Below are 22,524 nucleotides of genomic sequence, written 5' to 3'. Positions count from 1 at the left end.
TGCGTGTGTTGCTATTTCTCAGGAAAGACCAGAGCGTGTGTCACGTGCCTTCTCCCATTCCCCCATCCTCTCCCTGCCTGAGACTTGACCCGAGGAATCTGCTGCCTTTATTGTTGCTGTCTCAGGAGAGTCAGGGTGGGGGGCACAGAGACCCTCTCCTTTTTCATGTTGACCTTCGGTTCCAGAAGTTCAGAGCTAACTGACTGGCACAGATCCCAGTAGGGGCAGGGTGGGGGAGTGAGGAGCAGAGAACTAAACTATGCTGGCTTCTGAGGCGAAAAGTGAAAATCAGCTGCTGACTAGAAATCCCCCCCCAAAGAGGACTGAGTCAGCTGGAGGTTCAGAGCAAACACTTAGCCCTTGCTCCATCCAGGAGCCCAGAGAAATCTCTGAAGTTTTCTAACTTGCAAAAGTTCCTTTGTTTCTGCTCGTCAAGCCCCAGACTCCCATGGCTGGAAGGACAGAGTTTGTTGACCTAAAACACCACCCCCTTCCTCCTGAGGAACAAAGATGAAGGCTCCTGGAGCCACTTGAACCCATTAACTCACCCACCCTCTGCCCAGAGTCAGGTATGGGAGGGGGGAGGGAGAGATGTGGTAGTGTGGGAAAGTTCTGCTTATATCCAGAGAAGGTGCAGCCCCGGAAGCCAAGACTATGGAGACAGCTACAGTAGTCCGGAAGGAGCTGGAGGATGGGGAATTCCTGAGGTTGGGCCCAAGGGGGCCTGGCTCCCTGGGGAAGTGGGAATACTAGGGGCTGACCCTGTACCTCGGTATCCTAAACCTCACCAAATAGCCTTTCCCAGGAAGAGATCTTCAGGCTGCTGGGTTGGGGCACCAGCCCAGAAGGGGAAACTAAGGCAGGCCTCACCTCCCAAGAGGGTCATTGCAACATGAGACCCAAGAGAGCTGCCAGGCAACTCCAGCCCCGCCTACTGTTGCTGGGTATTAATCCCCATTCCCCAGCTTGACCACTCGGGAGGAGATTGGCTGAGGAGCTTGAAGAGGGGGCGTCACCACTATCCCTCCCAAAGCTTAAATAGGGGTTCAAACAAGAAAGCTAGGTGCTTGGGAAAAGTGCTCTCTTTCACGGGCTCCCTGAACCAGACCATGACCCAGACTCTCAAGCTCGCCTCCAGAATGTTTCATCGCGTCCACCGTGCTCCCAAGCTGAGCGCCTCACTGGGTTCCAGAGGCTCCGACTCCGCGCCCAGGAGCTTGGCGGACATCCCAGGCCCATCCACGCCCGTCTTCCTTGCTGAACTTTTCTGCAAGGGAGGTCTGTCGCGGCTACACGAGCTGCAGGTAGAGGGGGGACGTCGTTCCTGGAAATTAATGCTGGAGAAATTGGCTTTGACAACGCTAGAAAGGACAGACTAGTGCAGAAAGTAGGAAGAGGTCCAGTGAGAACGGATGCCCATGAACTATAGAGAAATTGGGGCTGCCGGCAGTGGCTCGACCTACTCGGAGTCCATCCCTATACCCAGCAGAAGAGTGCGCTCAAAAAGCGCCTTCTTGCTCTGTAGAAGTTGGGGCCGAGTTAAGCCCAGAACAAGTGCTCGGGAGGCAGAAACGCACAGTACCTTAGCCGCGTTTCCAGCTTAAAGCTACAGGCGCTCCTATTCAGTCGCTGGGGGCTCGTCCCGAGATAGTCCACGTGAGGAACCTTTGGGATCTCTCCGCCTCGGTTTACCCCGGGCGACCTAAGAGAGAACCTGAATGTCCGTCCGCTTTGTGCAAAGTTCCTCCGTCTTGCCAATCACACTCAAACTTCCTAGGGATGTGAAGCGAGGAAAAGAGAAGGAGGAGAGGTTTGAAGCGTCAGGGCTACATACCAGCTGGGAGCTCGTGAAGAGACTGAAGCTCCCCCTTGCACAGCCCAGCGAACACCCTTGGAGTTGGTACGGACCGAGCTGGATGCCGGCGGCCCACGTCTCCAGTGTCCGCCTCCCCTTCTCCCAGGTGCAGGGCGTCGCGCGCTTCGGTCCCGTGTGGTTGGCCAGCTTCGGGAAGGTGCGCACTGTGTACGTGGCGGCCCCTACACTCATCGAGCAGCTCTTGCGACAGGAGGGTCCCCGGCCCGAGCGCTGCAGCTTCTCACCCTGGGCAGAGCACCGTCGCCGCCGCCAGCGGGCTTGCGGACTGCTCACCGCGTGAGTCCTCTCTGGCCTCAAAGCCCAAACGTCCTGCTGCGCCCCTCTCCTGTGGCTGGTCTGGAGACAGTCTGTCTCGGGGTGTGGAGGGAGGTCGGCCTTTTCCCTCAACCTTCTGGTAAATGGGGCTTCCCACCCCTGCCATTTTCGCTCAAGCTCAGGTAAAGCCCCGCCCTTGCCACACCGCCCATCTCTTTGTCTTTTGAAGCCAAAATCCTGGGAATCCGCCGAAGGGGCGAAGGTACCAGGACCTAGGTGGAATGTCAGATTCTGTGACTCAAGTTACCCAGGAACCCAGGCCCCTCCAGGGCAGGAAATGAGTAACGAAGTAGGGGAATGGAAAGCGGGCACAGGCAGGGGCAGGTTTTGGTACCCCAGGGGAGCGGCGGCAGTCTCTTTCTGGCCACCCCGGCCGAACACGCTCCATCTTCGCTGCAGCCAGCTCCGTCCAGCCACCCCCACACACCCCCATCCGCTCTGATGCGCCCCCTCTCTGCACACCCGTAGGGAAGGCGAAGAATGGCAGAGGCTCCGCAGCCTCCTGGCCCCGCTGCTCCTCCGGCCTCAAGCTGCCGCCCGCTACGCCGGAACCCTAGACGACGTGGTCCATGACCTTGTGCGGCGTCTTCGGCGCCAGCGGGGACGCGGCGCTGGGCCGCCCGCTCTGGTTCGGGATGTGGCAGGAGAGTTTTACAAGTTTGGACTAGAAGGTGAGTCCCAAGGCAGGGGCAAGTGTAGGAGGCACCCGCCTGGGTTTCTCAGTGCCCTGACAGCGCCCCCTCGCGCCCAGGGATAGCCGCCGTGCTCCTGGGTTCACGCCTGGGCTGCCTGGAGGCCGAAGTGCCTCCAGACACAGAGACCTTCATCCGCGCGGTGGGATCGGTATTTGTGTCCACGCTGCTGACCATGGCGATGCCTAGCTGGCTTCACCGCCTCGTGCCCGGACCCTGGGGCCGCCTCTGCCGAGACTGGGACCACATGTTTGCATTTGGTAAGGCATGGAGATGAAGTGAGGATAGGGGAACATAAAGCTGTTCGGGGATGGTGAGGCATCCCTGTACCTTCTCCCCACACAGCCCAGCAGCACGTGGAGCGGCGAGAGGCCGAGGTAGCCTTGAGGAGCAAGGGAAAGCCTGAGGAGGACATGGGATCTGGGGCACACCTGACCTACTTCCTGTTCCGGGAAGAGTTGCCTGCCCCGTCCATCCTGGGCAATGTGACAGAGCTGCTACTGGCCGGAGTGGACACAGTGAGATTCTCCTCCCTGTTGGGAGCCCAACTTCCAGAGCTTATCCTCTCCAGTTTCAGGGGCCACCCTGCTGCTGCAGGGGATCCACTACGGCCCTTTAGGCCAGCTTGGCTTAACACCTCCTGAGCTCCAGACTACCTCATATTCTGCCCTCTTCACTGGGTCTCCACTCTTAACGCCTCTGATGCTCTCACCTGTCCTCTCAGGTATCCAATACACTCTCCTGGGCTCTATATGAACTCTCTCGGCACCCGGAAGTCCAGACAGCACTCCACTCTGAGATCACAGCTGCCCTGGGCCCTGGCTCCAATGCCCATCCTTCAGCTACTGCTCTATCCCAGCTGCCCCTGCTGAAGGCGGTGGTCAAGGAAGTGCTAAGGTGAGGGAACAGGAGAGGAGGAGCTAGAGAAAATGCTGGGAAGGCCTGGGGAAGCAGATAGTGAGTGGGAGTAGGGAGAGAGAGCAGAGGAAAATGGTGCTCTACTCCTGGCCAAGAATGGGTTTGGACGTTGTGGGCTGAGGGATGAGAGGGAGGCTACGAGTCCTGGCCTCACCTTGCTGTTTCCCTCTGGCTCTGCAATCCAGACTATACCCTGTGGTACCTGGAAATTCCCGTGTCCCAGACAAAGACATTTGTGTGGGTGACTATATTATCCCCAAAAATGTGAGTAGAGCCTATGGATCCCTTTTGCTAAGCCATCCCCTCACTCTCTTGGGCCCCGTCCTCTTCTCAAACGTTCCACATAAGCCCTTCACCCTCCCTTTGGCCTGAATGCCTCTCTCTAGGATAAAATGGGACAGTGGAGAAATCATTCCAAAAGTAGCCCCAGAAAACTTCACCATAACCAACCAGAGCCTGCCTTTGCTCCAATCCATGTATCCTCTTTTCCATGTCCCTCCCTGCATTCATGGGCCCAAACTGACAAGTTTATGTTCCTTTCCCACCAGACGCTGGTCACACTGTGTCATTATGCCACTTCAAGGGATCCTGCCCAGTTCCCAGAGCCAAATTCTTTTCGTCCAGCTCGCTGGCTGGGGGAAGGTCCAGCCCCCCACCCATTCGCATCTCTTCCCTTTGGCTTTGGCAAACGCAGCTGCATGGGGAGACGCCTCGCAGAGCTTGAACTGCAAATGGCTTTGGCTCAGGTGAGTGATCTAGACATGAGAGACTCTAACCCTCTAAAGCCATGAACTCTTCTGACAAGCATAGCAAAATATATGACTTGGTAAACCTAATCCTCTGAAATATCGCAATCCTGTTATAGGTCTAGAAGGTGAGCAAAGGTATTTAGACTATCTTTTTCCCTGCCATAATCCCTTACCCTCATTAACCAAGAAATTCTCTACTGACCACAGGTGCCATTTCAACATCGACCAACCTAACACTAATAATGCCCTTTACCAATCAAACCCACCATTGTAGACCCCTCCCATAGTGATAGCCTTCTTCCTCCCCTTTCCAGATCTTGACCCACTTTGAGGTGCAGCCTGAGCCCGGTGCTGCCCCAGTCAGACCCATGACCCGGACTGTCCTGGTACCGGAGAGGAGCATTAACCTACAGTTTGTGGACAGATAGTCCTGTGGATGGAGGCTGTCATCATCACACTTTCTCTCATTGCAGGGATCTATCAGGCACAAGACCAAGAGATATGTATTCCCCCTGAAACCTGTCTGTCTGACCAGACTGGTTAAAGGGACCATAGCAAACTGTTTGAGGCAGCCCTGACCAAGGTGTGAAGTAGGCATTGGCCTCACCCATCAGGCCCTGAGAAAACCATGATCCTTGTGTCTGCTCAGCCTTTCTTCTGGTCATATCATAGGTATCCTTCAAGGGCCAACTCAAATTTTAACTAATAATGTTGGATGGCCTGGGGAAGGACTCAACCACTGCCCTTTTGGGGCTTCTACAGTGTTTAGGAGCTGCTGGCTAAGCACTTATCATCACGTGAGCTAAGTGATTGTGCATCTGGTCTGCACCTGGCTCCTTGCATGTGAGCTCTTTGAGAGGAAGAATAAGACCTTATTCAGTCTTTATATCCCCTGCCAAGGCCTATCCCTGATTGGGTGACTCCATACAGGTTCTCATATTGAATCTGGACCATGTGGCAGAAGGGATAAGCAGCTTATCAGGCTCTGTCTACTCTCTTCCTTCCTCATCTTGCCCCTACCTTGTCCCTACCAAGGAGAGTGTGCCCTCACCTGGTTTATGATGTTTTAAAACTCTCCTTGATTCTCTAATCACTATTAGGAGTTGGCTTGTCCCACCATTTAGTTCCCAGACAGAGACATCTTTGGGCCTGTACCTGCCTACACCTTCCTATCACATGTGGAATTTTTTAATATTCATAGTTTTGAAATAAAAGAATCGAATGTTTCATCCTTGACTTTTGATTTACTTCTCTTCCACTTCTACTTCCTACAAGTCCTAGAGGCAAGGCCCTCAACCAAATCCCCTACTTTTATTTCTCTGGTCCTGGGAGTGACCTTCATAACAATGGGAGGTCTAGACACCTGGGAGAGTGGTTTGCATCACAAACCCAACACGTTTCTGTCTGTACAGGGAATAGCTAAGTCTGGCTCCCTAGAAGAGATTTAAGGGGGTGGTGGTGAAAAGTACCTGCAAGGGCTAGGCTATAAAACTGGGTTGGGGAGCACAGGATTTGCAGAGATGGCCAGAGGCAACTGACTCTGGTGGAAGTACTTTTGGAACCTGGACTGCCAGGACTGGAGGATGTCTGCCCTCTCTGGAAAAGTTGCTCCAAGCTAATTTCCTTCAGAGAAAGACAGGGATACATGCACAGAAGTGAATTCAGACAGGATGAAACCTGAGTGTGGGGGTGGCCAGAAGCCCTGGGGCACTGAGGCAGAAGGGGGGTGGGCAGAAGGAGCCTCTGTTTCCCTGAATCAGCATTCTCTGGCCCCCCCAGAGGCTGGGCACAGTTCTCCCCTTGTGATGTATACAGATTAACTCATCTTCCACACAAATAAATCTCTCAGCACACTCCCAGTAGCCCCTCTGTAGCCTAGATTCCCCTCCCCATGTCAAGACTTGCCCCCCTTCTTCCTGCTCCTCTCCATTCCGATTAGCTGGATAGAGATGGAGATTTCACTTCACACTTCCTCCTCCTCCCCTACCACATCGGCCCCCTGCCCTAGACATGGCTACCTGACCACAGACATTGTCTGCTACTGGGCCTTCTGGGGGTATCCATTTTTGTAAGATCTACAGAGGGGCACAATATACCCAAGGCACTGTGCAGAGACTAAGGTTTGTGTGCCTTTACTGCCCCTCCTCTCAACTCTCTATTGTATTCTCCATCTCCACCCCCACTCCTCTATCACTAAGCTTAACTTGAACCTAAGTGACCTGATTTTTAGCAGATCTGAGCTTTGAGGGAGAATAAAGCCCAGCTTCCTCTCACACCCTGTCCCCTGGAATCAGTGATGAGAACTCTGTACACCCACATTCCTCATTGGGCAAGTAGGACTGCTCACTTGAGGGCAGCAGTCCCATGACCCCTTTCCTAGACTAGAATCTCTTTAAGTTGGAAAAAAGGAAGGAGAGAAGACCATACTGGTTGCTGGTCCCAACCCCCATACCAAGCAAGACCTCCAATGGTACTGAAAGGGAGGGAAACATACTGTCTCAACTGACCTAATTTTAGGACCCAGAGTGAAACTGGAGAGAGTGTATTTGTGTGTATATGTTCTTTGGTGTGTCTAAGCTTCCAAGGAGGGCCATCATCATGAACAGCCCAGGTTTGGCACAAGAAACCCCACCTATGTCATACCTACCTGTCATATTTGCCAGGATAGGTACTAGTAGTCACTCTGATTTGCTGTCTTCCTTCTGGTCCCCACCAGCTCTTTTGTGAATAGCAAATCAGCAAAGTCTGACCCTTCTGTCTTCCCAGGTGAAGAATGTGGAGGGTTATCTCTCTAGGCAAACAATTTCCCACTGGAAATATCGGCCTCTGTCCCCTCTCTTTGATCTCTCTCCCTCTCTTTTGTTAGAAGAGATATACTCCAGTACTTCCAGATGACTCAAACCTGCCTTTAGCTTCAGTTCCTCCATTCCCAGGAGAGTCTGGGTGCCAGCACCATGGACAGCAGCCAACACCCACCCCTCCACCCCCCCCCCCCTTTTACAGAAGGATGGAGAAGACCATTTCCAAGGCAAGGATGTGACCTTTAGTAGACCTTTAGTAGAGAAGCATTTCCCCAAAAAACATCCCCAGGGAGGAGGCAAAACAGAATCTTCCTGAGGAAAGGACCAATAATAGGAAAGGCGTCTGGATCTGACTTAACAATGTATGAAGTAATTATTTTAATTGCTGATGAATAGTTCACTTAACAGACACCATCATTCATATAATACACAGCCCCAAGGCCTCAGGAGAAAGGGAGGAGGCCTCAGGCTGACCCACATTTTAACCAGTCCTTCCCAAACCTTTTCTCTATAAACAACAGCTCTCTACGCTGCTGCCTCCAAGCGCAATACCTTCCAGTTAATACCACTAGCTGGGGCACGGGATCAGACCTGTGACCCTGAACTTCCATAGGAATAGCTTAAGCTGGGGTTGGAGATTCATAACATTGGGACATTCTGTCTGTCTCACTCCAAATGAGTCCAAATTCATTTCATGCCACTTCTCTGGGTGAGCACATTACCTGGGAAGGACCAATAGAACCCACAAGATCCCCAGAAGAAGAAGGACAGCTCCATCCTTCCCCAGTCCCCAATGTTTAGGGGGTTGGGGAGCTCTCATTCTTGCAAATAACCACCATCCTTCACACTTGCGTATCTATTTCCCCTCATATTTCCATATCTATTATGACACTCAACACATATTTCCAAGGCTCTGTGCAACCCCAGATGAAAAAACACATTTTGGAATTTGTTAACCAGCTACTATTTGAAATAAATGGACCATCAGCTAGTCTAGAAATCTTTTTATGCCATCACTAATTTTCTTTGTGATGACATTCAACCTGTCCCTCATTTATCCTCATTCCAACCCTATGAGGTAGACAGGAAAACCACGGCGGAGAGATTTTTTTTCTGGATCATACAACTTGCAGGTGGCAGGCCCACCCCTTAGGTCCCTCTGAGCACTGCCACCTAGCAGCCAATGTGAATTATTCACCAACAAGTGGGAGTTACAGCTCCAACTCAGAACCCACTGCTGCACTGGGGATTCACAACCTCTGCAGAGAAACCTCCCCACACCTCCCAACCCTCCAGAAAAGCCCCAGATGAGAAAGGAGTCTCCACGTGCATATAAATGATTCTTTATGCTCTCCCCCCATGCAATGGGGGGTGGAGCAGGGGGAGGTCCCTCCCGCCCTCATGCAGGGAACGGGAGGTCAATGTATACTAGTCTTATTGCCAGCTGCCCTGTGGCCATGGGGTGGGGAATGGGGCGTCTACAACCCCTTTCTTCTGGCATTGGTCCCCCTTCACCAAGTCACTATGGTGGAGCTGGGGGGGCTGGAGGCCCTAGGAGCTGAGGTAAGGACGGTTCTCTAGGGAAGAAAAGATGCTCTTCCCACCTGCCCACTGGTTTCCCCAGGATAAGCGTGAGGAACTATCAGTGGGGGCTGGAATGTCATCCAGGTGTCTCTACCCAATGGGCAGTAGAGGCCAGACAATGTCTCCAGCTTGAGGTTGCCCACAGAGATCCTCAGTGGTGGGGGCAGTGCACCCCAAGCACCTTGTCCAGGTGGTACCTCCAGCAGCCATGACAGCTTATCTCTGGCCGATGCACTGATGCAAGATCCCCGCTCCTGGAGTTCAATTTCAGACCGTGGTGACCCTCATGACAACCTCTCGGCCAGAATGGGAACTGGAACGGGCATCTGGCGGCCGCAGCTGTCCAAGGAGGTGCAGGATTGTGTAACCACAGCGCTGAGGCAAGAGCGTCCGCATGCGCTGGGCAGCCGGGGGGCGGCTGGTGGCCCCAGAGGGGGGGCCCGTCCTTGAGGTCCTGGGGCCCGGCTTCCCTGCCGTCCCTCCCCCTGTGTCTCCTCCTATGTCCTTGGTCTTGTCATAATTCAGGACCTTCCACTGCTGGTTCACTGCCTGCCAGCGCTTGAAGATGCGGTAGACAGAGGAGCCTTCGTGCACGATGAGGCCTGAGCGAAAGGGAGAAGAGATCCAGGGTCACCGGCTGCCCAGACCTAGGCCAGGGGTACTTAAGCAAATATAGGCCAGAGTGAGGAGATAGGGTATGCAAAAGACCTGAAGAGGCAGGGAAGGGAGGGGCACCAAGATAGCCCTAAAGTCTCCCAGTGGTAGAAAATTGTGGCTATGGAGCTAAGGGAATGGGCAGGGAAAGTTAAGTGTGTGAGTTGGAGGAAACCACTGAGTAGGTAAGGGGGAGAGGGGTGCCCTCACCTATGCAGACGACATCCATGAAGCCATACATGCCGTAGCAGATCTGAAAGAGCAGATCTTGCCGTTGCCACTTGGCTGAAGGGCTGAGTGAGGACCAGATGAGCCAGGAGATGCTGGCAACGAGGAAGAGAGAGCCCAGAACTATGGCTGCAATCTGGACCTTCTCGATGACCGTCAGGGAGATGGCCTGCCACTGTGTGGGAAAAAGGGCTCCAAAAAGTCACAGAAAGAAAAAGAGGGCCAGGTGGTGAGTGGCCCTGAAGAGGAAGATGCTCCAGAGCCTTCCTGAAACCCTTCAGGCAGGATTAACAATCTGTCTCCTGTGTGTCCTGATCAAACCTCGTATGGGATACTTTTCACACCGTCTGAGACCACTTGTCTGCCTTATGTTAGAAAGACAGGATCAGGCAAGTGCTCTGAACCCAGACCATTTAGGTTTGAATTCCAAATCCTAACTCCATCACTTACTGGCTGAGTAACTTTGGGCAAGTTTTTAAATATCTCTGTGCATCAGTGTTCTCATCTCTAAAATGGGGAAAGGGGCGCCTGGGTGGCTCAGTCGGTTAAGCATCCAACTTCAGCTCAGGTCATGATCTCACGGTTGGTGAGTTCGAGCCCCACGTCAGGCTCTGTACTGACAGCTCAGAGCCTGGAGCCTGCTTCGGATTCTGTGTGTCTCTCTCTCTCTCTCTCTCTCTCCCCCTCCCTGCTGGTGCTCTGTCTCTCTTTCTCTCAAAAATGAACAAACGCTAAAACGAACTTTTTTAAATAATAAAAAGATAAAATAAAATGGGGATAATAATGGCAGATAACTAATAGGATTATTATGAAGATTAAATGAGTTGCTACACACCAACAGTGTGACACATAGAACACACTACACGTCTACTATCATCATCACCTTCGGCATTACCGTCTTTTGCCTTTTTGTTGTCCCAGTGCCTAGGACAGTGCCTGGAATACACATGGTTCCCAATAAATGTGAATAAATGAAGGAAGGACTTACAGACAGATGGGAGATTATGGTAATGGTGGGTAGGGGTGCTTTGAGGAAAAAGTAAGCGGTTAAAATAGGTTCCCTGGAGAGTCCCTAATTCTGCTGCTGAAAGCCCTTGCCCCCCTCTGGAAGTTCCTTCCTAGCATCTCACCTGCAGTGGGTTCTTGGTGCTGATTGCCAGGACCTGGTACTTGAAGTAGCAGAGCTCACAGCTCCAGGAGCCCCTCTCACTGATCCAGCGAATGAGGCAGGGCTGGTGTGTGCAGCGCACTGAGCCGTCGCAGCGGCAGGGGCTCAGGAGCTCCCCCTGGAGGAAGAGTGAGGAGGGTCCGGTCAGCTGTCTCCACCCGACCCCACTCCTCTCCAATCCAAGAGAGGGAAACCTCTCCAGGTCAGTCATTCTCCAACCTTAAAAAAATTCAGGCCTCTCACCCAAAACAGGGCAAGAAGGCTGAGGCCTCCGGAAAAAAAAAAAAAAAAAAAGTTAGAGCTCAGGGTAAACTTCCCAGCCCAAATAGATGAAGAACGAACCGAAATGGGGCTAGGAGAGGACTGAGTTTTCTCCTTTCCTAAAATTTGGGGAGGGTGCTCTTTATTAAGCCTTCCCAGATGGAAAGCTACCCCTTAGGTCCCAGAGAGGCGGGAGGGTCAGAGCTTCTGATCCATGCCTTCCTCCTCCATCCCATCGCTGTAAAGTGTTTCACAGATGTGGTACAGACTGGGATGGGGTATCGTCTTCAGTTTCCAAGTATCAAAAGGGGGAGAGTTCCTGGGAGTGGGAATATGTTCCCCCTTAATCAAGGAATCATTTCTCATAACAAAGGTACACCCCCCCCCCCCTGCCCCCGCACCATCCCAGGACAACTTTGTCCATAGCATTTGAACAAAGAGTACTCTTTGGAATGAGATGGAAAGTTATGGAATGGGAAGAAGAAAAGTGCCCCACGGAGAGAAATATTGAATGAGGCAAGGGCACCGGCTGGGCCCCTCCCTTCAAGGGGGGAATAGAAGCACTCTGCCAACCTCCGAGAATAGGCCCCTGGGCCTACAGAGACCCTGGGGTGAGAGAAGTGGGACAGAAAGGCTGTCCCTGTTAGTGGGTGTGAGGGATTTTGAGCCCTCCCATGAGAAAGCCCCACCCTTTCCCGGGAGCCTCTGACCCCCCTTCACCCCAAACGTGCGCTCGGGGACTCTCCAGTCAGCCCCCCAACTTCACCCAGTACCCACTCTGGGTCCTGGGTCCCGCCCAGCCTCCTCAGGCCCCGCCCCCTGTTCGTGGTCCGACCGGGCGCCCCAGGTACGCGCCCCCACCCCTCCCGCCCGGCCGGGTGCCCAGGCCTGACCTGCTCCGGGCCCTGGAAGCAGATTCGGCACTGGGGGGTTCGGAGCCCGCTGTCCAGGCTGCTGCTGAGCGACAGGGCGTCCAGCGCGCCTGGGGGCGGCGGCGGCGGCGCGGGCGGCGGCGGGGGTCCGGCCCGCGGCTCCTTGTCGCCGGCCAGGCCCCGGGCCCGCGGCTCCGACCCGTAGTACTCCTCTTCGTCGCCGTCGCCGTCCCGGGTCGAGCAGCCGGCGAAGGGCGCCCAGCCGCAGCCGCCTCCCCCGCCCCCCCGGGGCTGCGGCTCGGCCCGGGGCCGCCCCCCGCCCGTCAGCACCAGCAGCTTCAGCTCGTTCAGGAACATGCGGAGCCGAGACTTGAGCATCGTCCGGGCGCCGGGGGGGGCGGCGTGCAAGGGGGGCTCTCGGGCGGCGGGGGGAAGGGAGAGGACAAGGCCGGGAAGGGGGCGCGCGCAGGAGAGCCGAGCCGGGCCGGGGTCTTCGGGGCCTGAGAGCGCAGTTCACTGCTGCCACAGCCGGGGTTCCGGGGCTTTCGGGGCCGAGAGGGCTGGCGGCCCGGGGGCGGCGGGGCGGGCAGCCATGGCCGGGGCAGGGGGCGGGGAGGGGGGCTCAAGGTGCCGCGCCCCGCGGGTCCGGGTCTGGAGCTGGCCGGGCTCCCGGGGTTACGCGCCCCGGGCCTCCTGCGGCGGGGCCGCCCCCCATCGCCGTCCAGCTGGCTCCAGCCCCGCTCGGGTTCCCGGCTCCGGCTCGGCTCGGCCCGTGCGCTCGGCGGTGGCAAATGGCGGCTCCTTCCGGCGGCGGCGGCGGCGGAGACCCCCCCGGAGCGGCGGGCGGGCGGGGCGGGCGGGGCGGGAGCCGGGGAGCCGGTGAGGGATGGAGGGAGGGGCGGGGCGGGGAGCGGGAGAGAAGTGGCCGCGGCTGCGCATCCCCGCCCTGCCCCGCACGAGCAGGTGTCCCCAGAGGCGGGGGCGAGTGTGCGAGCCCGGGGGAGGGTGGAGGGAGGGGAGTGGCCAAGGGAGGGGAGTGTGCACACGGGTAGGAGAATAGGTGTGTTAATGGGGGTCGGGTGCTGGTGAGCGGGTGAGGAAGCAAGGTGAGTGGTCAAAGACGCAGGTGCACCCGGGAGGGAGAAGCTTGTGCAAGATAGGAGTGTGCAAAGAAAGAGCTATGCAAGGGTCTGAGGTGTGAGGAAGGTGAACAAGAGATGGACTCAAGCAATAAACACTTTTACACAAAAGACGGAAGAGTGTGCATGGTGTGGGGCAGTGGAAAACATATTAGTAAGAGATGCATTTGGATGATATGAGAAACAGAAGTGTGTAATTGTAACGTGTGAGGAGGTGAGTGAGGAAGAGAGACAAGAGTACTAAAGGGATTAAAGTGTCTTTCCTGGTACTCTCCTGCCCCACAACACTACACTGAAGTGAATACTACAAGCGCAGGCGCGCGCGCGCGCGCGCGCGCACACACACACACACACACACACACACACACACAGCTCTTTGCTTTTGCTTTTATGGAGGCCTTGACCCTGAGAACCAGTTCTACCCTCTCATCACATCATTTCTGCTTTACACTTACATCTCCCCTCTCCAACGCTGAGGGAAAAGGGATTCCAGGGGAGCCCATTGGGTCAAACGCACTGGAAAAAAAATTAATTAGCAAAAGAGTAATTAACAGGAGAAGGGAGGGTATGGAACCAGAGACAGACTGCCAAACTACGTCTCCTCAATAAAAGTGATTAAGGAGAGTAATGCTTTTATGAAGCATTCAAATGCTTTGCATGGATGAATGCATGAATCAGAAAGGGGGCTGGAACCCAAGGCAACCTAGAGGATGACTTCTATTCTAAAGACAGTAAGCTGTGGAAGGTGAAGCTGAAGTGGACCCTGCCGGCGTAGGAAAGAAATTCGACACACAGAGACACTTTGTCTGCCAGAAGGCTTATGAACCAACCAGTCCCGGCAAGGTAGCCAATAAAACATTCCCCTCCGAAGCCCCTTACCCAATTCAGACCTTGAGGACTTTCTTTCCTGTGTCCCAGCTGCCCTTGCCAGCAAAGGCCCAGAGCTACAACTACCAGAATGCAAAGAGGGGGAATCTGTACTGACCTGTATTCCATTTTGCATAGTTTATATTCATCTCAAGCCTGAACTCTTACATCCTCTGCAGGATGGTTGAGGAGAATAGAAGTTAAGATGGAAAGAGTGGCAAACAGAGTTATAAAATGGTTTCAGATTTTAGACAATTTCTCACAAATGAGACACTGATCCCTTCCCTCCTTATTCCCATTCCCCTGAAGGGTTAGGAGATAAATAAAGAAGTTAGAGCCAGTAAGACAAGGAAAGTCAGAGAAACCTGTCTGTTGTCTACCTAGGTGTCTGCGAATAGAGGCCATTTGGAAAAGTCTGTGTTCTGGGTGGGAGCAAGGGCTAAGAAAACTTGCATTGGGGAAAAGAGAGAAGCAAACAAGGAGTCACAAGGTTTGTAGACAAGCACAAATCATTCTCATGCAATGCAGTGGTCTAAGGTGGTGGTAGTGGTGACTCCTTCACACATGCCCACTGCTGTATCTATCTATATAAAATGTATACATATGTATACACATATACAAACACATATATATCCTAGCATCTTAGTGCTAGAAAGAACCTTAAAGGTTAAACATTCCTGTCTCTTGCTCATTGATAACTTATCTGCCAGAAAGCACTCCCAATTTTAACACTTCCAAGAAAGGGTAGAAGTTGGGAGGAGTGGAGGGCATTACCTTGCCACTCTTCCTGTTGGATCACTGCATTAATCTGTCTTCCATCAATTATTTAACCCTAGTTTTGCCCTCGGATGGGTATTGTCTACTCTGTTTTATACGACCACACTGTTGGCTACATCTTTACAGACAGCCTCATCATTACTTTAAAGGGCTAGTGACTGAGACACCAAAAAAACCCACACACAAACAAAAACCCTGCATACACACACAGGAAGCAAGCACTCAGTAAAAATTTGTTGAATGAGTGAATGAATGAAACAAAGCCGCAAATGGGAGTATGTTTTACGTTGGCTTCAAAGCAGAAAGGCGACCGCGCCACGTCTCGCCCCCTCCCCGCCAAATCACCATATAGTGAGACGTGCAGTGAGACTGGAGAAGTGCTCAGGCTCGGCCTGCAGCCCTGAGTTGGGATCTGGGTGGCCCAGGTTGCCATGGCACCGCATTGGACTCCACCCTCTCTTGTCTTCCTCTCACCCTCCCCCCCGCCAGGGTCTGGCAGTCAGTCACGTGCCCTGCCGCGTAACCACACCTCTGCTCCTCAGTGCTAAGTCAAGCGGTCACGTGTGATAGCAACAGATCACGTGGCTGCCATTGCTCCTCCGCCCCTTTCTCCTCCCCGCCCCCTTCCCGGTCAAAGCCTCTCCTGGCTGCTCCTCTGCGCATGAGTGTCTCGTACGTGCCCCGAACGTCCGGCGTTCGCCCCGCCCCTCCAGTTTCCGCGCGCCTCTTTGGCAGCTGGTCACATGGTGAGGGTGGGGGTAAGGGGGCCGCTCTAGCTTGCGGGCTGTGTCTATGGTCGGGCCCGTAGCGTCCAGCTGCACCGGACAGAGCTCGAGTGTATGGCGCCTCAGGATCTGGCTCCGGGGCCCCGATAACGGGCCGCCCCCGCAGCTCCCGGCACGGAGTGAGGTAAGTATAGACCCTTCCCAGGAATGGGGACCATTTTCGTCCTGCACGGCTTCCTACACGAGCAAGTTATGGAAGGATGGCTCGAGGGCGGGAAGTGGGGCAGGGTGTAATTTGTTCCTTTGTGGTCATATGGAGGTGTCATTTTAGGGACTGGATGTCGGATCTTCGACGCAGGGGGTGTGTCGTGTGAGATCAACCTTGTGCGGGGCGCGATGGTCTGCCCCAAAGGAAGAGGAATTTTATATTTTAGGGCTTCACGTGGCTGGAGGGGTTGGAGTTAGGGTCATTGTGTTACCTGAGGGGCCAGCCTCGTGGAAGATTGGGGAAGGGACGGGATGCTGATGTGGTGTCTTTGTAATGTCTTTTGTGGGAGTCACTTTATTGCTGCAGGCTTACACCATCTGAACTTTGGAAGGGATTTTCAGTGGCAGGAGTCTCTGTGATTGTAGGGTCTTCTCTGATCTGAGAATGGCTACTCCTCGATATGAGCCAGTGGCCGAGATTGGTGTTGGTGCTTATGGAACCGTGTACAAGGCCCGTGATCCCCACAGTGGCCACTTTGTGGCCCTGAAGAGTGTGAGAGTCCCTAACGGAGGAGGTGCTAGCGGGGGCCTTCCCATCAGCACAGTTCGTGAGGTGGCCTTACTGAGGCGGCTGGAGGCTTTTGAACATCCCAATGTTGTCCGGTAAGAAGAGGTGGAGGGTTGGGAGTGGGTAGTAAAGGGGAAAAGGTAACCTAAAGGTGGGGAGTGATGGTCAGAAGGGAAGTGGGGACCCTGAGGAAATAGGGGAGGCCATCGGGTACAAAGGGATTGATCAGTGAGTGACCATTTGTTCTGGCCAGGCTGATGGATGTCTGTGCCACTGCCCGAACTGACCGAGAGACCAAAGTGACCCTGGTGTTTGAGCATGTAGACCAAGACCTAAGGACATATCTGGACAAGGCACCCCCACCAGGCTTGCCAGTGGAGACTATCAAGGTGGGTAGGGTGGGTAGACACTGAGAGGTACATTGAGACCTTTGTGGTAGAACCTGTTGTGATTTCAGGTATGGTGTCTAGTTTCCAGTTCCTGTGTGTTTCTCCCTTCCAAACTAGGATCTGATGCGCCAGTTTCTAAGAGGCCTAGATTTCCTCCATGCCAATTGTATTGTTCATCGAGATCTGAAGCCAGAGAACATTCTGGTGACAAGTGGTGGGACAGTCAAGCTGGCTGACTTTGGCCTGGCCAGAATCTACAGCTATCAGATGGCACTTACACCTGTGGTCAGTAGAAAGGTGGGGGTAGGGGAGTGGCTGACCATAGCAATTGAGAAGTCATGTGTTTTGTGACTTTAATTAACCAGTTGTGGTTCATGGTAACCCATACAATCCTCATCCGCTTTTCTTATTCCCATTAGGTTGTTACACTCTGGTACCGTGCTCCGGAAGTTCTTCTGCAGTCTACGTACGCAACACCTGTGGACATGTGGAGCGTTGGCTGTATCTTCGCAGAGATGTTTCGTCGCAAGTATGAGACCCAAGTATCCTGAACTATCTTGAGTTTCCCAAATCTCTTAGTCATAAACTGCATCCACTCCCTGCCCATTGTTTCACTTAAGTACTCTTGACCATTTTGTCCCTAACCAGGAACTCTCAAATGGCCTGGAATTAGGAACTTCATAGCCCCATATTCTCTATACCCTCTGTTTTGAGCCACTAGCAATAATTATTCCACTACCAGATCTTTGAAAATGACTGCTTCCTGTGTCCTTTCTCACCTTAGGCCTCTCTTCTGTGGAAACTCTGAAGCTGACCAGTTAGGCAAAATCTTTGAGTAAGTGACCAGCATGGGGGAAAAGAATTTTCCATTCTGAATCTTTCTGCTAAGCCCTGGATGGCAACTGGCTCTGCCCCTGGAAATGGGGGCTGGAGAAGGACCCTCTTGACCAGAGTTCTCCTGCTCCCCATAGCCTGATCGGGCTGCCCCCAGAGGATGACTGGCCCCGAGATGTGTCTCTGCCCCGAGGAGCCTTTTCCCCCAGAGGACCCCGTCCAGTGCAGTCAGTGGTACCTGAGTTGGAGGAGTCTGGAGCACAGCTGCTGCTGGTACTGGGCTTGCGCATGGGCACGGGCACAACGGGAGGTTGGGGAGGAAAACAGAGCAGTATAAAAGGGACTTAAACTGTCATGGCGACTAAGACTTGGTTGGAGGATGGGCTATTTTTAATGTTGCCATGAATAGGCCATCCAAAAGAGGGATGTAGAACATACGCCATCCTAGGTATTATTGGGGGTGAGCAAAAGTCTTTTTGTTTTATTTCATTTTATTTTTGTCTTCACGGTCTTTTGATTTTTGCCTCCACTTCTCAGGAGATGCTGACTTTTAACCCACACAAGCGAATCTCTGCCTTCCGAGCCCTGCAGCACTCTTATCTACAAAAGGCAGAAAGTAACCCAGAGTGAGCGGTGGAGTGGCTGCAATAGGACCAACAGAAGAAAAGCCGTCGTCTCCCTTCCTTTGAACACTTGAGTGGAGAGCCCCCCAACTGAGAAGGCGACCTCAGCTTCATCTCTGAGGCTGTGGAAACTCCTCCCAGCTCTCCAGAGAGTATTTTGCTGCCTTAATGACATTCCCCTCCCATCCCATCCCTCCTTTTGAAGCTTATCCTTCCCCTGCCCCTCCCCCCCCCCCCCCCCCCCCCGCCGATTTCCATACACCAAGGGGTATCTTCCTTGTTCTCCCCCTTCCTATCTTGATATTAGGATCTTTTTTTATACAGGAAAAACAAAACAAAACAAAGAAATACGGTCTTTTTTTTTTTAAATATTTCATCTTCTGATGGGCTTTGCCATTTGGGGATTTGGAAAAACCATTTGGAAGATGGAACTTCACTATAGAATCTTGAAAGATTCTCCCCAGGTCAGTCACAGAGCCTATGTAGGCAGTGGAGCCCAACCGGCAAGAGAGAAAAAAAGGCACTTAAGTTGCTTCTTTGAATGTGGAGTTTAAATGGCTTTTATTTTTATATTCACTGAATTCCCCACACTGGGTCCTACTTATTGTAAGAAAGAGTTCTTGATGGTTTTTCCTGGCTGTCCCTGATTTACCCTTGGAGCCAGCCATGCCAAGATGTGTTGAGGTGGTCCAGCATGTGGAAGGGAAAAGAGGGGAAACAGAGCCAGGAAGGACTCCAATCCCCATCCCATTTCATGCACTCCTAGGAGCTTCCCATATCCACTTAGAGAGAGAGGAAGTTGCTCTTTATTCCTTATAATCTTGCTCCCCCTAAACATGTCAAGGCACACAGCCTGGCTGTTCAGTCATCTTTGGGGGATGTGACAAAGGGCCTTTCCTTTTTCTCAAAAAGGGCTATAGGCCCTAGGTTTTCCCTAAGGGTGGAAAAGCTTAGGGAGAACAGAGAGCAGGAGAGAAGTCAGAAGGATCCAGAGTCTCATAGAAAGGCACTGGGGTTAGCTCGAGGATCCTTCTGATTCCGAAATCGCATTGCTAGCCAAACACCAAGGATCTGTAAAAAGCAAAGGGAAAGAGATTATCACCAATTCTGAATCTCTGGAGCGAAGACCTACAGGCATAGAGAAAGACTTACAGACACATAAGAGAGAAATGGAGAATGTTACCTCTGTAAAGCTAAAGAAGAGTCCAACACCCCCCAGGATTTTCAGGGCTTCGTCTGAATGCTTAAGAAACTTTTCTCCACACATCTGGCACGTGGAGCTCCGGCTCTTGCAGATCTGAGGGTAAAACGTGTGTGTGTGTGTGTGTGTGTGTGTGTGTGTGTGTGTGTGTGTGTGTGTGTATAGGACGCACAGTTGCTAGCCTGCCCTATCCCAACACTAATGGTGAAGGGCCCCAGAAATTTTTACTAGTTTCTGATTATTCTACAGACTGAAATCTCACTTGAATAATTCTCTACCCTTTGTATCCATCCCTTCCCCCCCAGCACACAGCAAGAGAGCTGCTAGAGAGAGAGAATCCCATTCAAACTCTTAAATCTGCCAATTTGGGCATTGTCCTTAACCAGCTTTCCTACCAACACCGCCCCTCCCCCCAGCACAACTCACTGCAGTGCAGAAAGCATAGTCCTGTTGATACAGGGTTGTGAGGTTGAACAAGCCACAACAATCAAAACTTCTTTCCAGTTCATCCCGGGTCTTGTTGCTCATGACCCACCAAGACGCATTGATGACATCCGTCTGGAGAATATAGGCAGAGGGAAATTATTGGATGCTCCTACATCCTGACCTCAAATACCTCAATTTCCCTATTCCAGCAAAGGGAGTCAACATCCCTCAGAAATAAGGGTTTATTATATAGAAAATGATAAAAATCACCTCCGGTTTTGGAAAATACTGGAAAATTAGCCAGATTTCCCAGAGGAAGCAAATGGCTCAAGAGTCTGGAAGTGGGCCTACTGAGGTCCAGACTTAGGGTTGGGGAGTAGGGGAGAGGAGAGGGAGAGGATAGAGGGAGGAAAAAAGCAAGTACTTGAAAGGGCATCCACTTACCTGTTTGCTTCGGTTAATAGCAAGACATGAGCAAGAGATCCCAAACTGGAAGATGAAGACCAAACCGAGGATGATCATGTACTGAGAGGAAGAGTTACAGGAAAAACAAAAACAAAAAAAGGCCTAGATTCCTTTATGTTGCACCTACAATAACCATCTGATCTCACCTGTTCGCAGAACTTCTATAACCACGTTAGTTGAAAACAATAAAATCAGCTCTGGTTTCATAAAGTATAGTATAAGGCAGGGCAAGGAGACACGTCCCCAAGATCATTCAAGTCTACCCTTTCCAACATTCCTCCTAGCGGATTCAGCCCTCCCCAAAGCCCGGGTGCTCCCATCACTTAAGGTCAGGATACAAAGAATAGCAGTACTTGGTGGTGGTTGACAGCACCCACCAGTCCAGCCACCGCGATGAGAAGAAGGAAGACTCCCACAGCAATGACTCCTCCGATGATGTGGATGCTGGACACCAGACCCAGGCCCTTACCCCAAGCAGCCACTCCAATGAGCAACAAGCCTACCAGCTACAGGAAACAGAGCACGTTACATCTCAAAAGAATTCTAGCGTGCAGCACAGCCAAAAGCCTTAAAGGGAGTCTTGGACAAAGAAGAACTGGGCTTGCGTGAACGAAGGAGAGGAAGTGTATGCTCCCACTGGAGATCAGAATGACTGGGACAGGGGTGGGGGCAGCAGGCAGAGAGTCTATGCATATAAAAAGGAACCTGTAGTTTCATCCATTACTTCTATTTTGAGAGAAACAAATTCACAGGAGGGAGGGATTGGCCTTTATACCCACAGCCTTCAGTTCATTCCCCCCACCCCCAGACAAACCCTCAGATCACCGGAAGTCTCCCCTCTTCCCACGGAAGTCCCCTGGAATTCCCTCTTCGCCGGAAGTTCCCGGGAATTTTCCCGGAACCCCCAGTACACCCCTCTTCCCACCGGAAGTCCCCTAGAGATTCTTCCCACTCCTCTTTCCGCCCTGAAGCTTCTCCCCCCACCCCACCCCCCCTCCAAAACCTCACCATGTAGACCACGTTCAGCGCGCACAGCGCATTCTTGGAGCAGGCAAAGCCACCGCAAACCATCTCCCCAGCTTTGGGGACCCAAGTGGTCCCAAGGACTTGGGGGGAGGGTCTTGGGGACCGTCTTCTTGGACCCCGACAGCTTCTGTCTCTTTAAATCGAGTCCAGCCAAACCCAATTCTCTGCGCCTGCACCGTCCCACCCCTGCCTCTGGATTGGAGAAACTCGGGGCTAATCCAGGACGTCGATGGCCTGAATGCCAATCAGTCTGCATTGTGTCACTAATCCGCCTGCCGGCCCCTCCTTTAGGTTCTTTATTGGCTGAAACTTAAAACTGGGGGTAGGGCTTCCATAGATTCTCATAGGGACCCGAGCCTAAACTTCAAAACCCCGGATTGAAAGCGGAGCTTTCTCTGGCCGCAGCTGGAAGAGGGCTAATGCGAGGAAGGAGGCCCAAGAGAAACCCAGTGGAAGAGCGAGTAGGTGCGGCTTGGAGGGCAGGGCCCAAGGGCTCCTCCCCTCGAGGGAGCGCCCTTCCCCGCCCCTTTCCCCTTGTCCTGCAGTGATCTCATGATGACGCCATTGTTGGTTGTTATTGCATCACACTCGAGAACACCCAGAGGAGCAAAACATCGAGCTATTTAGCCCGGCCACAGAAGCCCTGGGTTCGGCACAGCAACATCCAGCAAATCGTCACGCGTTTGCAGGTGTGTCCACTAGTACACATATCCTCTTCCATATCCCCTGGTAGCTGGGTGTGAATATGCTATAAATGCAGTGTGCAAAACAGCCGCCTCGGGCCAGAACATTTCTGTAGTGACAAAGCCACAAGGGCAGACATGAGTGTACTCGGTGTCTTCAGAACACATGCCTGATCCATGGCTTGCAAAAAAAAAAAAAAAAAAAAAAAGCCAAAGGGAGGGGTCTGGAATATGAATAAATATGAGAGGAAGGAGGAGTCTCCACATTTTCACTCTGAAGGTGGGCATAGAGGTTGATCAATATGCTTATTATTGAATAAATGCTTTTCACGGAGATGAGAAAAGGCATAATTCTTCTTTTCCAAGAGAAACAGTGGTAATGGGAACACAAACGAAAAACCTCCCTTCAACCCCACGGGATGATTTCAGTTTGTATGTACTTAGATTCTAGGACTGCATGAGCAGTAAATCTTAAC

The 22,524-nt window shown here is 52.7% G+C and overlaps 4 protein-coding genes across 7 annotated transcripts; 2 read left to right on the top strand and 2 right to left on the bottom strand.

Annotated features, from left to right (window-relative positions):
- The first annotated feature begins 57 nt into the window (after positions 1-57).
- On the top strand, positions 58-5,779 carry LOC123591098 (25-hydroxyvitamin D-1 alpha hydroxylase, mitochondrial). Of its 2 annotated transcripts, XM_045464869.1 has the most exons (9): positions 58-1,304; positions 1,962-2,152; positions 2,660-2,862; positions 2,943-3,143; positions 3,229-3,401; positions 3,608-3,780; positions 3,987-4,065; positions 4,350-4,547; positions 4,865-5,779. In XM_045464869.1, exons 1-9 carry the CDS (start codon positions 1,110-1,112, stop codon positions 4,976-4,978), a joined length of 1,527 nt encoding a protein of 508 aa, XP_045320825.1. In that variant the 5' UTR covers positions 58-1,109; the 3' UTR covers positions 4,979-5,779. The 2 variants fall into 2 exon arrangements, with proteins under 2 accessions (XP_045320825.1, XP_045320824.1); XM_045464868.1 differs by having other exon boundaries at positions 58-2,152.
- A 1,922-nt stretch (positions 5,780-7,701) lies between these two features.
- On the bottom strand, positions 7,702-13,302 carry MARCHF9 (membrane associated ring-CH-type finger 9). The gene is made up of 4 exons (XM_045466575.1): positions 12,140-13,302; positions 10,948-11,103; positions 9,800-9,992; positions 7,702-9,537 (listed from the first exon to the last, which is right to left on the bottom strand). Exons 1-4 carry the CDS (start codon positions 12,494-12,496, stop codon positions 9,203-9,205), a joined length of 1,041 nt encoding a protein of 346 aa, XP_045322531.1. The 5' UTR covers positions 12,497-13,302; the 3' UTR covers positions 7,702-9,202.
- A 2,271-nt stretch (positions 13,303-15,573) lies between these two features.
- CDK4 (cyclin dependent kinase 4) lies at positions 15,574-18,595 on the top strand. 2 transcript variants are annotated; one of them, XM_045466577.1, is made up of 8 exons: positions 15,574-15,810; positions 16,260-16,496; positions 16,655-16,790; positions 16,908-17,075; positions 17,210-17,319; positions 17,575-17,625; positions 17,762-17,897; positions 18,162-18,595. In XM_045466577.1, exons 2-8 carry the CDS (start codon positions 16,279-16,281, stop codon positions 18,252-18,254), a joined length of 912 nt encoding a protein of 303 aa, XP_045322533.1. In that variant the 5' UTR covers positions 15,574-15,810; positions 16,260-16,278; the 3' UTR covers positions 18,255-18,595. The 2 variants fall into 2 exon arrangements, with proteins under 2 accessions (XP_045322533.1, XP_045322532.1); XM_045466576.1 differs by having other exon boundaries at positions 15,617-15,810; positions 16,908-17,087.
- Positions 18,596-18,791: 196 nt separating this feature from the next.
- TSPAN31 (tetraspanin 31) lies at positions 18,792-21,852 on the bottom strand. Of its 2 annotated transcripts, XM_045466578.1 has the most exons (6): positions 21,348-21,852; positions 20,678-20,845; positions 20,319-20,399; positions 19,875-20,006; positions 19,431-19,544; positions 18,792-19,318 (listed from the first exon to the last, which is right to left on the bottom strand). In XM_045466578.1, exons 1-6 carry the CDS (start codon positions 21,408-21,410, stop codon positions 19,244-19,246), a joined length of 633 nt encoding a protein of 210 aa, XP_045322534.1. In that variant the 5' UTR covers positions 21,411-21,852; the 3' UTR covers positions 18,792-19,243. The 2 variants fall into 2 exon arrangements, with proteins under 2 accessions (XP_045322534.1, XP_045322535.1); XM_045466579.1 differs by lacking the exon at positions 19,431-19,544 and having other exon boundaries at positions 21,348-21,834.
- Positions 21,853-22,524: the final 672 nt, after the last annotated feature.

The sequence above is a fragment of the Leopardus geoffroyi genome, chromosome B4 (assembly GCF_018350155.1).
Source record: "Leopardus geoffroyi isolate Oge1 chromosome B4, O.geoffroyi_Oge1_pat1.0, whole genome shotgun sequence".
Taxonomy (NCBI): domain Eukaryota; kingdom Metazoa; phylum Chordata; class Mammalia; order Carnivora; family Felidae; genus Leopardus; species Leopardus geoffroyi.
This window is presented reverse-complemented; position numbering and strand designations above follow the sequence as displayed.